Raw genomic sequence first — 17,834 nt, forward strand, 5'->3', positions numbered from 1 at the left:
TTTAACCTTTATTTAACCTTTATTTAACCTTTATTTAACTAGGGCAAGTCAGTTAAGAACACATTCTTATTTTCAATGACGGCCTAGGAACAGTGGGTTGACTGCCTTGTTCAGGGGCAGAACAACAAATTTGTACCTTGTCAGCTCGGGGATTTAAACTTGCAACCTTTCGGCTGCTAATCCAACGCTCTAACCACTAGGCTACCCTGCCGCCCCGTAGAGAGTAATAATCAAATTCAAATCAAATTTATGTATAAATCAAGAGAGGCTTTATTACTGCCACTTTTAGTGAGTTTGGTGGATAGAGAGCCGTTTATTATGTTCAACATAGGAGGGCCAAGCACAGGAAGCAGCTCTTTCAGTAGTTTAGTTGGAATAGGGTCCAGTATGCAGCTTGAAGGTTTAGAGGCCATGATTATTTTCATCATTGTGTCAAGAGATATAGTACTAAAACACTTGAGCGTCTCTCTTGATCCTAGGTCCTGGCAGAGTTGTGCAGACTCAGGACAACTGAGCTTTGAAGGAATACGCAGATTTAAAGAGGAGTCCGTAATTTGCTTTCTAATAATCATAATCTTTTCCTCAAAGAAGTTCATGAATTTATCACTGCTAAAGTGAAAGTCATCCTCTCTTGGGGAATGCTGCTTTTTAGTTAGCTTTGCGACAGTATCAAAAAGGAATTTCGGATTGTTCTTATTTTCCTCAATTAAGTTAGAAAAATAGGATGATCGAGCAGCAGTAAGGGCTCTACGGTACTGCACGGTACCGTCCTTCCAAGCTAGTCGGAAGACTTCCAGTTTGGTGTGGTGCCATTTCCGTTCCAATTTTCTGGAAGCTTGCTTCAGAGCCTGGGTATTTTCTGTGTACCAGGGAGCTCGTTTCTTATGACAAATGTTTTTCGTTTTTAGGGGTGTAACTGCATCTAGGGTATTGCGCAAGGTTGAGTTCCTCAGTTAGGTGGTTAACTGATTTTTGTCCTCTGGCGTCCTTGGGTAGACAGAGGGAAACTGGAAGGACATCAAGGAATCTTTGTGTTGTCTGTGAATTTATAGCACGACTTTTGATGTTCCTTGGTTGGGGTCTGAGCAGATTATTTGTTGCAATTGCAAACGTAATAAAATGGTGGTCCGATAGTCCAGGATTATGAGGAAAAACATTAAGATCCACCACATTTATTCCATGGGACAAAACTAGGTCCAGAGTATGACTGTGACAGTGAGTGGGTCCAGAGACATGTTGGACAAAACCCACTGAGTCGATGATGGCTCCGAAAGCCTTTTGGAGTGGGTCTGTGGACTTTTCCATGTGAATATTAAAGTCACCAAAGATTAGAATATTATCTGCTATGACTACAAGGTCCGATAGGAATTCAGGGAACTCAGTGAGAAACGCTGTATATGGCCCAGGAGGCCTGTAAACAGTAGCTATAATAAGTGATTGAGTAGGCTGCATAGATTTCATGACTAGAAGCTCAAAAGACGAAAACGTCATTTTTTTTTTGTAAATTGAAATTTGCTATCGTAAATGTAGGCAACATCTCCGCCTTTGCGGGATGCATGGGGGATATGGTCACTAGTGTAGCCAGGAGGTGAGGCCTCATTTAACACAGTAAATTCATCAGGCTTAAGCCATGTTTCAGTCAGGCCAATCACATCAAGATTATGATCAGTGATTAGTTCATTGACTATAATTGCCTTTGAAGTAAGGGATCTAACATTAAGTAGCCCTATTTTGAGATGTGAGGTATCATGATCTCTTTCAATAATGACAGGAATGGAGGTGGTCTTTATCCTAGTGAGATTGCTAAGGCGAACACCGCCATGTTTAGTTTTGCCCAACCCAGGTCGAGGCACAGACACGGTCTCAGTAGGGATAGCTGAGCTGACTACACTGACTGTGCTAGTGGCAGACTCCACTATGCTGGCAGGCTGGCTAACAGCCTGCTGCCTGGCCTGCACCCTATTTCATTGTGGAGCTAGAGGAGTTAGAGCCCTGTCTATGTTGGTAGATAAGATGAGAGCACCCCTCCAGCTAGGATGGAGTCCGTCACTCCTCAGCAGGTCAGGCTTGGTCCTGTTTGTGGGTGAGTCCCAGAAAGAGGGCCAATTATCTACAAATTCTATCTTTTGGGAGGGGCATAAAACAGTTTTCAACCAGCAATTGAGTTGTGAGACTTTGCTGTAGAGCTCATCACTCCCCCTAACTGGGAGGGGGCCAGAGACAATTACTCGATGCCGACACATCTTTCTAGCTGATTTACACGCAGAAGCTATGTTGCGCTTGGTAATACATTTCCATAGAGAGTAATAAAGAGTTGTAATTCTAAGATGATTAGTTAGTCGAATTGGTTTATTTTTTTACAATCACGTGTTTGAAAGGGGAAAATGACCAGTTCCCTGAGGTCCTGGTTTTGGGTACTTATACAGTGGTACTGTGTTCACGCTGCCTGTAGAAAGGAAACTATATGTTAATAAGGAATGACAGTAACTTCTAATGGATTGTGATATATGGATTGTGATATATGTATTGTGATATATGTATTGTGATATATGTATTGTGATGTATGTATTGTGATATACTGTATGTATTGTGATGTATGTATTGTGATGTATGTATTGTGATGTATGTATTGTGATGTATGTATTGTGATATAATGTATTGTGATATATGTATTGTGATATAATGTATGTATTGTGATATATGTATTGTGATATATGTATTGTGATATACTGTATGTATTGTGATGTATGTATTGTGATATATGGATTGTGATATACTGTATTGTGATATATGGATTGTGATATATGTATTGTGATATACTGTATTGCTGATTTCACTTTGAGTTTCTGTTTTGATCCAAATTTCACCAGATTGGGATCCTGGAGAGGGAATTCTGTGAGGGGTTCGGGCGCTAACTTCATGATCTAGTAACTTTTCCTAGAGATCACCAGTAGAATAAGGGGATATGGACTAATTTAGAAAATGGTTTTAGCAGTAACATTATGTTATGCTTTTTGACATTTGTCTTCAAGATTTTACTAAGAAAAGGTTAAGGTCATAATTCGTCATATAGTCAATGTTTGTCTGAATTTCCTGAAACAGAAATGTAATGAACTTAACTGTTGTTGTGATCTGTGTTTTGTTGAGTGTGTCCGTGTGGAGTGAGTGTGGAGAGACAGAACAAGTTCAGGTGAGAGACTTGTGTACGTGGGAGAAACCGAAGTATCTCCTTGGATATTAAAATCGGGACATTATCAAGGGCCATGAAATGTGACAGGCCAAAGTGACATGTGCCGTTGGGAAAATGAACTGTAAACGATATCTGAAGAAGACATGCTGGAATGATAAGTGCCGGGTGAAGGAAAGGGGGGGGGTGGTATACGCCCTGCTAACTATTTAAACTAACATGCATTGAGAGACTGATCTGTCTTCACCAGGCCACTCATGACAGGAAAACAGGGACAAGGGGGGTGGTGGGGGGGGGGGGGAGGGGGGTGATATACGCCCTGCTAACTATTTAAACTAACATGCATTGTATTTGTAGTACAGGGACAAGGGGGGGCTGTAATGAGAAGAGTTCTGACCGACAATAAAAGGTGGTTTATAAATGTATGTTCTAACAGGGATGATGTGTGCCAAGTTGATAAACTGGAATTTGAGCCTCAGTCTCAGAGTAAGCATTGAGTTCAGTCACTCTACATTCGGGTTGGATAATTTATCAAATGTTTTAGTTGTGATTGGGATGCAGCGAGAGAGACCTGCTGAAGCATGATGAAGGGTGGGGGGCGCTGATCACATTAATGTGGCAGAGAGAGTCTCCAGAAACGTATCTCTAAGTGTCGTTCTGAGGGGAGGTGGTTTGTTTGGGGGAATCACTGGATGACAGCTTGGGACGACCATGAAAGTTGTTTAGTTTCACCCTGTATTCAGAGTTATTATGTTACATCACATCAACCAGTGGTGCTGAGTTATTATACATGTACTTTGTTTCTCTTTTCTTTTCAAGTCAATATGTTTTTAGGTTTCGTGGAACATGAGGGTGTTCATGGTTCCAGAGGAGGGAATGATGTATATTGACTAACTGGTTTGAGAACATGTTAGAATGTTTATAACTGTAGAAAATGCATTAGGAGTATCGTGTGTTATGGGTTAGATGTAATGATAGAGTATAGTGTGTTATGGGTTAGATGTAATGATAGAGTATAGTGTGTTATGGGTTAGATGTAGTGATAGATGAGTATAGTGTGTTATGGGTTAGATGTAATGATAGAGTATAGTGTGTTATGGGTTAGATGTAGTGATAGATGAGTATAGTGTGTTATGGGTTAGATGTAGTGATAGATGAGTATAGTGTGTTATGGGTTAGATGTAGTGATAGATGAGTATAGTGTGTTATGGGTTAGATGTAGTGATAGATGAGTATAGTGTGTTATGGGTTAGATGTAATGATAGAGTATAGTGTGTTATGGGTTAGATGTAATGATAGAGTATAGTGTGTTATGGGTTAGATGTAATGATAGAGTATAGTGTGTTATGGGTTAGATGTAGTGATAGAGTATAGTGTGTTATGGGTTAGATGTAATGATAGAGTATAGTGTGTTATGGGTTAGATGTAATGATAGAGTATAGTGTGTTATGGGTTAGATGCAGTGGTGGGCCGTCAGGGCCAGCAAGGCCTTCTCTGCTGGCCTAAACATCATCAGAAAATATATATTTTTTAAAATATATTTTCCCACAAATATGTATTAAATGATTCCCCAGAGTAAGAGTTATACTCTTCATTTCATAGCGTTCCTCTTGGTTGCACTGCTTCCAGCCCCAGGTTGAGATTTGGAGGGCTGGTCTTTATGTTAGATATTTTATCCAATCATATTTAGCCATCATGTGTTGCCAGGGGTCTAAAATCTGCCCTCAGACCTTCAGAATCAACAGTGCGGGCGCTTGTAGCTTAAAGTGAATGGAAATGAAAATTTAGTGTCAACCAATCAGCTTTAGAGTTTGCAATTGTACGCCTGCTGGCTGGCTCCAGTGTTACACAGGAGCCAGCTAGCAGGCGAAGTGCGTGCACGTCTTTTGATTGGATTACCAATATTGAGAGGCAGGTCCTATATGGGCAGGTCTATGCAAACCTCAGAACTAGGAAACTGAATTTGATAAACTAATTAATTTGCGTACTACTAAGCTGTTTTTTTTAACCCACAATGGCGGAAGAAGGAGAAGATATCGATTTGGTCGAGGATATAATTATAACGCCATTCTCAAGACAAACTTTTAAAGAAAAGTTAGACATTGTAAGGAGAGGTCGGCCGACGCCGACGCTACAAAGCCTGTCACAGGTGGGAAAGGGGTTCGTTCGCCACTTTCAAAGTTCCAACTACGAGCGTTATCAATGGCTCACAGGCTCCGAGAAGCACTGCAAACTGTACTGCTGGGAATGCCTATTATTTGCAAGTGATAGATTTGGTGTTTGGAGCCACACTGGCTTTGCAAACTTGAGTTGTCTAACCAAGGCAGCAATGAGACACGGCTGGGCACTTACAAGCAATGGTGCTTTTGAAAACTTTTGGGGACACCCGAGTGGATCTACAGCTCAACGAACAAGCGCGCAGGGCAACGGGAGCTGCACAATGAAAAGGTATTGTACTCTTCCCCTGCAATTCTATGAATAAACATTTCAATTTCAAGCTGACGCAACGCCTGGTTTTATACTGCGTTTCTGTCTAAATGTATAGTGTCTAGAGCCATGGCATCATAATGATGGTAATAAGAGGTGGATTAATTCGGGTGGGACTGTGTAGGACCTCACTGAAGGCCCAGCCCCCAGGCCCACGGCACACCACTGGTTAGATGTAATGATAGAGTATAGTGTGTTATGGGTTAGATGTAGTGATAGAGTATAGTGTGTTATGGGTTATAGGTTGGCTGTAGGGACAGTAACTGAAGGAGTAGTAGGGACAGTAACTGAAGGAGCTGTAGGGACAGTAACTGAAGGAGCTGTAGGGACAGTAACTGAAGGAGTAGTAGGGACAGTAACTGAAGGAGCTGTAGAGACAGTAACTGAAGGAGTAGTAGGGACAGTAACTGAAGGAGCTGTAGGGACAGTAACTGAAGGAGTAGTAGGGACAGTAACTGAAGGAGCTGTAGGGACAGTAACTGAAGGAGCTGTAGGGACAGTAACTGAAGGAGTAGTAGGGACAGTAACTGAAGGAGTAGTAGGGACAGTAACTGAAGGAGTAGTAGGGACAGTAACTGAAGGAGTAGTAGGGACAGTAACTGAAGGAGCTGTAGGGACAGTAACTGAAGGAGCTGTAGGGACAGTAACTGAAGGAGCTGTAGGGACAGTAACTGAAGGAGCTGTAGGGACAGTAACTGAACTGAAGGAGCTGTAGGGACAGTAACTGAACTGAAGGAGCTGTAGGGACAGTAACTGAAGGAGCTGTAGAGACAGTAACTGAAGGAGTAGTAGAGACAGTAACTGAAGGAGCTGTAGGGACAGCAACTGAAGGAGCTGTAGAGACAGTAACTGAAGGAGCTGTAGAGACAGTAACTGAAGGAGCTGTAGGGACAGTAACTGAAGGAGCTGTAGAGACAGTAACTGAAGGAGCAGTAGGGACAGTAACTGAAGGAGTAGTAGGGACAGTAACTGAAGGAGCTGTAGGGACAGTAACTGAAGGAGCTGTAGGGACAGTAACTGAAGGAGCTGTAGGGACAGTAACTGAAGGAGCTGTAGGGACAGTAACTGAAGGAGCTGTAGGGACAGTAACTGAAGGAGCTGTAGGGACAGCAACTGAAGGAGCTGTAGAGACAGTAACTGAAGGAGCAGTATTAGTAGCGTAGGATACTACAGTGTATTTATTGCATGGAATTGGACTACTGCGCAAATGAGGGGTATTGTGAGACTATAGTCATGGGCCATGTTGTTAGTAACATTGGTTACTTTAGTAGCATTGTTGGGATATCAGTTTATTACGACTCATGTCACATGGATTGGTTACTGGTAACTAGGGGACCTATTGGAGAACAGGCGATGCGGTTATACCAGCATTGGTTTGAGAGACACACTACTTCGTAGAGTACCTGCAGGGGTTAAGATCTCCTTGGGGGGGGGGGGGGGGTATTGATGTGAAAACAGATACAGTGCTGAGTTCCCTCAAGAGGATGTAACGTGGATTATAGGGATACGTCCTTGCATATCAGGTGACGTGCCAATCAGGGTTAGGGATACACACTTGCATATCAGGTGACGTGCCAATCAGGGTTAGGGATACACACTTGCATATCAGGTGACGTGCCTATCAGGGTTAGGGATACGCCAGTTACGGCTTTCTAGGTGTGGTGAAGGAGAGTCGGACCAAACTGCAGCGTGGCGATTGCGATCCATATTTATTCAAACAAACGTAACAATGAATAAACACTAAACACTACAAAACAATAAACGTAATGAAAACCGAAACAGCCTATACTTGTGTCAACTAACAATGCGACAGAAACAAAGACACATAGGACACTAAGGACAATCACCCACGACAAACTCAAAGAATATGGCTGCCTAAATATGGTTCCCAATCAGAGACAACGATAAGCACCTGCCTCTGATTGAGAACCACTCCAGACAGCCATAGACTTTGCTAGATAACCCACTAAGCAACAATCCCAATACCACCACCAAAACCCCAAGATAAACACACCACAATTACAAAAACCCCATGCCACACCCTGGCCTGACCAAATACATAAAGATAAACACAAAATACTTTGACCAGGGCGTGACAACGCCCTTGCATATCAGGTGACGTGCCAATCAGGTGAAATGGAGGAGATGAGAGAAAGTGACAAGACTTGGGAACACCTCTCGGAACCTGGGTCCTAAAGGGGAAGACTGGGGAACACCTCTTGGAACCTGGGTCCTAAAGGGGAAGACTGGGGAACACCTCTCGGAACCTGGGGCCTAAAGGGGAAGACTGGGGAACACCTCTCGGAACCTGGGGCCTAAAGGGGAAGACTGGGCGTAAGCATGAGGAAGCTTTATAGTCTGGCAGGAAAGTATCCTGGAGGCATAGAGTCAGGTGAAGAGAGAGTGGGACTTGTCATGGTCTCAGACTTTGGTTTTTATGCATATATAATTATGCATCGCTTATCACATTGTTAATACTGTTATGTTCTATTTATAACCAGAAGGGGAAAGTGGAGAGACTAAAAGCTGCTCCAGCTGCCATTGAAGGAGACAGCAGATTCAGCTGGAATGGCATTTTGTTGTGTGATCAACATTCAGAGGCCATAAGTCTCTGAATCTGTACACCTCACGGTGACTGTCTGTTCGTTGTTTGTTCATGTGTTTGTTTAATTCATGTTTTCTAATCATTTGTTAGTTTTTATTCATGTTTTATTATCATTGTTTATACATTTATTAGTAATTTCCAAGTTTATATGAATTGAACATTAGGATGCTGTTGTTCAAGACGAGGGACTTGTTGGATTCGACAGTTTGAACATTGAGATATTAAAGACATGACAGATTAGACACATAGTATATTAAGGAGTAAAAGAGACTGGGTCTCTGTAGAAAGACAGATAGCTGTGGAATGTGTTGGGGGACGAGAGGAGAGCAAAGTGTGAAACAGGGGAGACAGATGGACATCTGTGGATTAGGTGAAGGAGGGGTTGAGGTCAGGAGGTGAGGACAGCGATGTGTTGATACAGGGGAGACAGATGGACATCTGTGGATTAGATGAAGGAGGGGTTGAGGTCAGGAGGTGAGGACAGGTCACCTGAAGGGAGTAATAAAGGTTTGGTTTCCTGTTTCCCTTTTTTCTCTCTTCCTGTAGAACCATAAAATGAAAGGATTGAAGAGAAGGAGGAGGGTCTTAATAATTGGGATATAAATATCTGGATGGGACAAATGTTGGGTTGTCTGAATTACAGCTGTACAGAACCTCTGGGAAGAATTCAACTTGGTTAAAGCTTCTCTAGTGTCCGTGGATTATTTACTCTGAATAATAAGAACCTAACAAATCATACTTAGATAATTTAAGATAAACTAATTAACTTGGTATTGGAATCATATTTGAATAGAATCCATTGGTATCACATTGGCATCACATTGGCATCACATTGGCATCACATTGGTATCACATGTCCATTTAGCTCCAACTTGATACATTCCTGTTCCAATTCACTCAATGGTGGTTGAGATGGGAAGTTCTGCACTTCTCTTCTTCTTGTTGGTACTGTAGAAAGAGATGGTCTGTGTTAAAGTCAACAGAAGTGTGTGTGTGTGTGTTGTATTTACCTTTGTAACTTGACAATGACTTTGTTGATCCATCTTGCATCTGGAGTCACACAGACGGTGGCTTTGTCCTTCTTGGTAACGCTGATGAATGAAGGGAGGGATATATATTACAGTGTCACCATGGTTACATATCATACACTGCAGCATTTAACCTATCAGAAAACGTCAATATGAACGTACACATATTTAGCAGATGTTATTATGGCTGTAGTGAAATGGTTGTGTTCCCAGCTCCAACAGTGCAGTAATATCTAACAATACACACAAATCTGAGTAGAATAATGGATTTAAGAAATCTATAAATATTAGGACGAGCAAAGTCAGAGTCCTGTATATGTAAATGTATGTATAGGTACAGTACCAGACAAAAGTTTGGACACCTACTCATTTCAGGGTTTTTCTTTATTTTTTACTATTTTCTACATTGTAGAATAATAGTGACATCAAAACTATGAAATAGCACATATGGATTCAAGTAGTAACCCAAAATGCATTAAAAAATATATATATATTTGAAATTGTTCAAAGTAGCCACCCTTTGCCTTGATGACAGCTTTTCACACTCTTGGCATTCCTTCGACCTCATGGCTTGACTTTTGCTCTGACAGGCACTGACAACTGTAGGACCTTTATATAGACAGGTGTGAGATGTTCCAAATCATGTCTAATCAATTGAATGTACCACAGGTGGACTCCAATCAAGTTGTAGAAACATCTCAAGGATGATCAATGGAAACAGGATGCATCTAAACTCAATGTAGTCTCATAGCAAAGCGTCTGAATACTTATGTAAATAAGGTGTTTCTGTTTTTTATATTTAATACATTTTCTAAAATGTCTAAAAACCTGTTTTCTCTTTGTTATTATGGAGTATTGTGTGTAAATTGATGAGGACACTTTTATTTCATCCATTTTAGAAAAAGGCTGTAAACATAATAAAATGTGGAAAAAGTCAAGGGGTCTGAATACTTTCTGAATACACTGTATGTATATGTTTACATGTGTGATTGAATGTAGAGTCATTGTGGACAGTATATGGATAGAATATATAGTACATATGTAGAATAGGTAGCATATAATAGTATATGTACAGCAATAGTTGAATAGGATAGCCTTGACTAGAAAAACATATTTGTAATCTGTGATTGTCTGGAGTCCCTGCCACATACTGAGTTTCGGGGGGAATTGCTATAGGCTACCACTGCAAATGCCCACATTTATTACAACGTCTTAGCCTTGGTTACGAATAGGAACATTGAACTCATCATCAGTGACTAATGATTGGTTTGCATAGCATGCAGTAAAGCGACTATACTGACTAATTAATTTCCCCTCCACCACGACCGATTCCCCCACGCTTCTTCCCCCTATGCATTAGAAAACCACAGTTTAGCGCTTCGTTCAAGACCTCGCTGACTGACTCACATGATCTATGTGTGAAGACAATGACAGCCACCGTGGGTTTTAGGTGCGGTTTCCAAGACACAGATGAAGCCTGAACAACAACAACAACATGAATGGAGATTCCACTGGGCCAGTGGTTACCAACCAATCGATCGCCATCGACTTCAAGGCATTCCTAGTCCATCACCAAATTTTTTTGTATAAAAGCCAACGATAAAAGTCTTACGCTTCTTCTTTAAAAAAAAAAAAAATTGTGTTGCACTTTATTCAGAAGCGCACCGGGTAGGCATTAGCCATCAGGTGGAAGACGTTGTCCCCTCTCTCTGGTCAGTCTCACCTCTCTCTGGTAAGTCTCACCTCTCTCTGGTCAGTCGCACCTCTCTCTGGTCAGTCTCACCTCACTCTGGTTAGTCTCACCTCTCTCTGGTCAGTCTCACCGGAGGAAAGGAAGGAGAGAGCTGGACCGTGTGAGGTGGACTTTCTGCTGTTCTCTCCCTCTCTCTGCTGAGACTAATGCGGAGTTCAAAACTACTGGGAACTCCGAAATCTCAGACTTCCAACTTCAGTGTGTTCAAGACAACTGGAAACTAAAAAAAAACGAGACCCGACTAGGAAAAATCATTTTGAACGGTCATCCGGCTCTAAATTCCAAGTCGATAACTGAGACATCTTTCTAGAACTCCAACTTTCCAACCTGAAGTTTGTTGACTTCATGATTTGACCTAGTTTATCTCCCAGAGTTCCCAGTTGTCTTGAAAGCACCATGGCAGATACAGATACCATCAGTCCAGTAAAATAAAAGCCAATTATTTCAATTTCTGCTCAGCTGTGCCTCACAAGTGCTCCACCAGATCTGTTTTGTAATCAAAGCTCGAGTTTTGAACTATAATATTGTCTGAGAATAACAATATTGTCAGGTCAGGCATATACACACATAGAAAAAGGGTTCCAAAGGGTTCTTCAGCTGTCCCCATAGGAGAACCCTTTTTGGTTCCATGTAGAACCCTTTCCACAGAGGGTTCTACATGGAACTCAAAAGGGTTCTACCTGGAAGCAGGAAGCGATTTAGTCAAAGGGTTCTCCTATGGGGACAGCTGAAGAACCCTTTTGGTTTCTAGATAGCACCTTTTTTTTCTAAGAGTGTAGCCAATATGATGTGATAATGTATTAGGCATACTGTGATAATGTATTAGGTATACTGTGATAATGTATTATGCTGTGATAATGTATTAGGTATACTGTGATAATGTATTATGCTGTGATAATGTAGTAGGTATACTGTGATAATGTATTAGGCATGCTGTGACAATGTATTAGGAATGCTGTGATAATGTATTACGCAGACTAATACTGTATTAGGTATACTGTGATACATATTAGACATACTATGATAATATTTTAGGTATACTGTGATAATGTAGTAGGCACACTGATCATGTATTAGGTATACTGTAATAATGTATTTGGTATACTGTGATACATATTAGACATAGTGTGATAATATATTAGGCATGCTGTGACAATGTATTAGGTATACTGTGATAATGTATTAGGCAGACCAGGTAATGTATTATGAATGCTGTGATAATGTATTAGGCAGATGAGGTAATGTATTATGAATGCTGTGATAATGTATTAGGCAGACCAGGTAATGTATTATGAATGCTGTGATAATGTATTAGGCAGACCAGGTAACGTATTATGAATGCTGTGATAATGTATTAGGCAGACCAGGTAACGTATTAGGGCTACTGTACAAGATAACAGTTTTTGTTAGGTTAATGTAACCAAGTCATGTTTAAAAAAAAAATTGTTTCAGAAATAGATCTTGGTTTGCATTTTGACTGTGAAAATGTTCTTGACTGGTTGCTAGGTGGTGTTAGTGTCACGCCCTGGTCGAAGTATTTTGTGTTTATCTTTTGTGTTTATCTTTTGTGTTCATTTATTTGGTCAGGCCAGGGTGTGGCATGGGGTTTTTGTATGTGGTGTGTATGTATTGGGATTGTAGCTTAGTGGGGTGTTCTAGTTAAGTCTATGGCTGTCTGAAGTGGTTCTCAATCAGAGGCAGGTGTTTATCGTTGTCTCTGATTGGGAACCATTTTTAGGCAGCCATATTCTTTGAGTGTTTCGTGGGTGATTGTCCTTAATGTCCTTGTTCCTGTCGCTGTGTTAGTTCACACAAGTATAGGCTGTTTTGGTTTTCGTTACGTTCGTTACGTTCTTTGTTTTGTAGTGTTTATAATTGATTCGTGTTTTACGTTTGTTTATTAAACATGGATCTACACGCTGCATTTTGGTCCGACTCTCCTTCACTACAAGAGAACCGTTACAGTTAGTTGACTCACATGATCTCTGTTTGACGACAGTGGGCACCTGGAGGTAGGATCTCTATCCTGTGGAACAGCCTAGGAGAGATGAAAGCAGAGGACGTCCGGATGCAGCGACACTTCTGACATGCAGCACAGCCGTTCATGGGGAATGCTGCAGGAATGAAGACCGGGAATATTACATACAATAACAATATAGTGTTGTTAGAATTTTGGGTTAAAGGTTAAGGTTTACGGGGTAGGGTTAACACCTTTTTATCATCACTAAAAGTTGCACTTTGAAACATGTGAATGTTACAAAGACAAAACTGATTCTAGATCAGCACTCTTAGGGCGCTATTCAGTCTGTATCATCGCTGAAGTGTTACAGATTAAATCAAATCAAAGTTTATTTGTCTCATGCGCCGAATACAACAGGTGTAGTAGACCTTACAGTGAAATGCTGAATACAACAGGTGTAATAGACCTCACAGTGAAATGCTGAATACAACAGGTGTAGTAGACCTTACAGGGAAATGCTGAATACAACAGGTGTAATAGACCTCACAGTGAAATGCTGAATACAACAGGTGTAGTAGACCTGACAGTGAAATGCTGAATACAACAGGTGTAGTTGACCTTACAGTGAAATGCTGAATACAACAGGTGTAGTAGACCTGACAGTGAAATGTGTACTTACAGGCTCTAACCAATAGTGCAACAAAGGTATTAGGTGAACAATAGGTAAGTAAAGAAATAAAAACACCAGTTAAAAGACGGTGATTGCGTGACAGCAATGTAACGGTAATATCTGATTGAGCCGACATGCAGCGTTTACCGTGAATGCAGTTTCCACTCAGGAACATTACCTTTAAACTTCACTCACGCTGCAACGCAGAACTTCTGCCGTACGAATTGAATACAGACCCTACTCTGAGACACTTAACATTGCAGTGGATTGATTGTGATAATTGGAATTAAATTGTTTAAAAAAATAAACGATAGTAGGTTTGGTTTGTTGATTGTTTAAGAGTCAAGTTGAACAGATTCATAGATATGTAGATATATAGATAAATATGCAATATCTCACCTTGAAGAGCCACGAACCAGCAGAGAGTCAGGGACACCAACAGGTAGTGTGGCTTGAAAGGCATCTTGAGTCTGTGTTGGCTGTGGTCGGCTGGTGTCTACTGAAACTGAATGATGTTGTCTCTGGGTTTATATTGCTGCTAAAAAGGAAGTGTGGGGGAATCCCTCGTCTTCACACAAAATGAAGATCAGACTTTTGGAGGATATAAAAATCTAGTCAAAACCTGGTAAATGCTGAGTAGAACAAGTAGAGATTCAGTGGTTAAGATTGGAGAGCGTTTAAAAACTGTATTTCTCGTAGACATACAGACAGGTCCATAATTATTGGCTTTGATAAAGATGATCAATAAAAGACTGTATAAAATCAACAATACAAACACTGAGCTATATTTTATGCAAAAAATTATATTTTATACTAATACAATTGCTCAGTGAAAGTGATTTTGTTTCACAAGTCATATTTCTTTTCTCTCTCAAAAAGAAAGGGGTTAAAATGGCCCTGCTGTTTTCAATACCTCACCTTGAGAGGATAATGGCCACTGAGTCTTTTTCTACTACGTTTTATAGGATCTTCTTTTACGCCTCCTACGTTAGGTTATGAGAATGAAGAACACATCAGGAGGGATCTTAGACCTCCTACATTAGGTTATGAGAATGAAGAACACATCAGGAGGGATCTTAGACCTGCTACATTAGGTTATGAGAATGAAGAACACATCAGGAGGGATCTTAGACCTGCTACATTAGGTTATGAGAATGAAGAACACATCAGGAGGGATCTTAGATCTGCTACGTTAGGTTATGAGAATGAAGAACACATCAGGAGGGATCTTAGACCTGCTACGTTAGGTCATGAGAATGAAGAACACATCAGGAGGGATCTTAGACCTGCTACATTAGGTTATGAGAATGAAGAACACATCAGGAGGGATCTTAGACCTGCTACATTAGGTTATGAGAATGAAGAACACATCAGGAGGGATCTTAGACCTGCTACATTAGGTTATGAGAATGAAGAACACATCAGGAGGGATCTTAGACCTGCTACATTAGGTTATGAGAATGAAGAACACATCGGGAGGGATCTTAGACCTGCTACATTAGGTTATGAGAATGAAGAACACATCAGGAGGGATCTTAGACCTGCTACATTAGGTTATGAGAATGAAGAACACATCAGGAGGGATCTTAGACCTACTACATTAGGTTATGAGAATGAAGAACACATCAGGAGGGATCTTAGACCTGCTACATTAGGTTATGAGAATGAAGAACACATCAGGAGGGATCTTAGACCTGCTACATTAGGTTATGAGAATGAAGAACACATCGGGAGGGATCTTAGACCTGCTACATTAGGTTATGAGAATGAAGAACACATCGGGAGGGATATTAGACCTGATACATTAGGTTATGAGAATGAAGAACACATCAGGAGGGATCTTAGACCTGCTACATTAGGTTATGAGAATGAAGAACACATCAGGAGGGATCTTAGACCTGCTACGTTAGGTTATGAGAATGAAGAACACATCAGGAGGGATCTTAGACCTGCTACATTAGGTTATGAGAATGAAGAACACATCAGGAGGGATCTTAGACCTGCTACATTAGGTTATGAGAATGAAGAACACATCAGGAGGGATCTTAGACCTGCTACATTAGGTTATGAGAATGAAGAACACATCAGGAGGGATCTTAGACCTGCTACATTAGGTTATGAGAATGAAGAACACATCGGGAGGGATCTTAGACCTGCTACGTTAGGTTATGAGAATGAAGAACACATCAGGAGGGATCTTAGACCTGCTACATTAGGTTATGAGAATGAAGAACACATCAGGAGGGATCTTAGACCTGCTACATTAGGTTATGAGAATGAAGAACACATCAGGAGGGATCTTAGACCTGCTACATTAGGTTATGAGAATGAAGAATACATCAGGAGGGATCTTAGACCTGCTACATTAGGTTATGAGAATGAAGAACACATCAGGAGGGATCTTTGACCTGCTACATTAGGTTATGAGAATGAAGAACACATCAGGAGGGATCTTAGACCTGCTACATTAGGTTATGAGAATGAAGAACACATCAGGAGGTATCTTTGACCATTCCTCTATAACAGAGTCTTTCCAGATCCTTGATATCTCTTGTCTGCGCTGATGGACTCTGCCCTCTTCAATTCAAACCACAGGTTTTCAATGGGGTTCAAGTCTGGAGACTGAGAGGACCTTAACAAACTGTTCATTTTGTGGTAATTTAACCTTGTGGCCAAGGTTCAGACCCCTGGAGAGGCAACCAGGTTTTTGGCTGAAATGGCCTGGTACTTGGCAAATTTGATGATGCCGTTGACCGTAACAAGGGTCCCAGGACAAAACAAAAATAATATTTTTGGTCTTCTTTTAAGCTTAGGGTTAAGGTTAGGTTTAAGAATCTCATTTTTCAGAAGATAAATGGTAGAAATAGGCAGAGTTTTTGACTTTGTGGACAAAAAACATAAAAAGAACAGGCAAAATAGTCCCATAACATCAAAGATCCACCACCATATTTTACAGTTGGTATGAGGCTCCTTTTTAATGGCATCCAACAAATGTAAACACCTGCAGTTTGATAAACGGAAACGGTCTCCATCGGAACCTGTACTATGTTCAGATGACATGAAAATAAAGCTACTTTGGTTCTTCTCATCTTTATCAAGGGTGTCAGTAATTGTGGACCTGACTTTATACACTGCAACAACATCTCCTCCTTGGGAATTAATAGAGTATTACCCTGTCGTATCTTTTCCCTATCAGAATCACTCAGCCACACATTTATCAAGGCTGATAGCTCCATATCACTTGTGTTCTTTTCCCTATCAGAATCACTCAGCCACACATTTATCAAGGCTGATAGCTCCATATCACTTGTGTTCTTTTCCCTATCAGAATCACTCAGCCACACATTTATCAAGGCTGATAGCTTCATATCACTTGTGTTCTTTTCCCTATCAGAATCACTCAGCCACACATTTATCAAGGCTGATAGCTTCATATCACTTGTGTTTCATTTAGATTCATTTCACTTCATCGGGTGCAGGGAACCCAGAATAAGGACCTGAAAATGCTAACAAGCATTAGCAGACTGATGGAAAGAGCTCTCTATTGGCCGTGGACTGCCCGGTGAAGATCACATCTAATTTCACATTGTGGTCATTTATCAGACGCTCTTATCCAAAGCGAACCTACATATAGGGCTTGTTCCCATTGGCAGTTTGAAATGACTCAAATCCACATTTTTTCCATATCCGATTCTAATCTGTTATTTTTCCTGCAGTCTGAACAGCAAAAAGCACATGGAATTGGACATTTCAAGTCACATTTCAAACCACCTTCATAAGTGATTTTAAGTCAGATACAAATCTGATTCCTGGCCATGCGACTTGTGTCTGAACTATCAAATCTGATTTATTTGCCCTCAAGTGGTTTTTAGGCTGTTGTTTGGCATATCTTGTTGCTTCCTAGCTACTCTGTTGACAGTTTGACAAGAACATGAGAGAGCAAACTAGCTTGTTAGTTGTTTACAAACAAATTAGTGAATGTGGTAGAAAGGTAAACAGCTAGCTAGTTGACTGCTGTGGCTACCTAATTGACTGGTGTGACTAGCTAGCTGACTGCTGTGGCTAGCTAATTGACTGGTGTGACTAGCTAGTTGACTGCTGTGGCTAGCTAGTTGACTGGTGTGACTAGCTAGCTGACTGCTGT

The 17,834-nt window shown here is 40.9% G+C and overlaps 1 protein-coding gene across 2 annotated transcripts; it reads right to left on the reverse strand.

The window, feature by feature from the left end:
• Window positions 1-7,678: 7,678 nt before the first annotated feature.
• On the reverse strand, window positions 7,679-14,202 carry LOC109877883 (C-X-C motif chemokine 13-like). 2 transcript variants are annotated; one of them, XM_020470115.2, is made up of 4 exons: window positions 14,090-14,202; window positions 13,039-13,174; window positions 9,290-9,370; window positions 7,679-8,819 (listed from the first exon to the last, which is right to left on the reverse strand). In XM_020470115.2, the coding sequence occupies exons 1-4, from the start codon at window positions 14,151-14,153 to the stop codon at window positions 8,765-8,767; spliced, it is 336 nt and encodes a 111-aa protein (XP_020325704.1). In that variant the 5' UTR covers window positions 14,154-14,202; the 3' UTR covers window positions 7,679-8,764. The 2 variants fall into 2 exon arrangements, with proteins under 2 accessions (XP_020325704.1, XP_020325703.1); XM_020470114.2 differs by having other exon boundaries at window positions 8,710-9,227.
• Window positions 14,203-17,834: the final 3,632 nt, after the last annotated feature.

This window comes from Oncorhynchus kisutch, linkage group LG3 (assembly GCF_002021735.2).
Source record: "Oncorhynchus kisutch isolate 150728-3 linkage group LG3, Okis_V2, whole genome shotgun sequence".
NCBI lineage: Eukaryota > Metazoa > Chordata > Actinopteri > Salmoniformes > Salmonidae > Oncorhynchus > Oncorhynchus kisutch.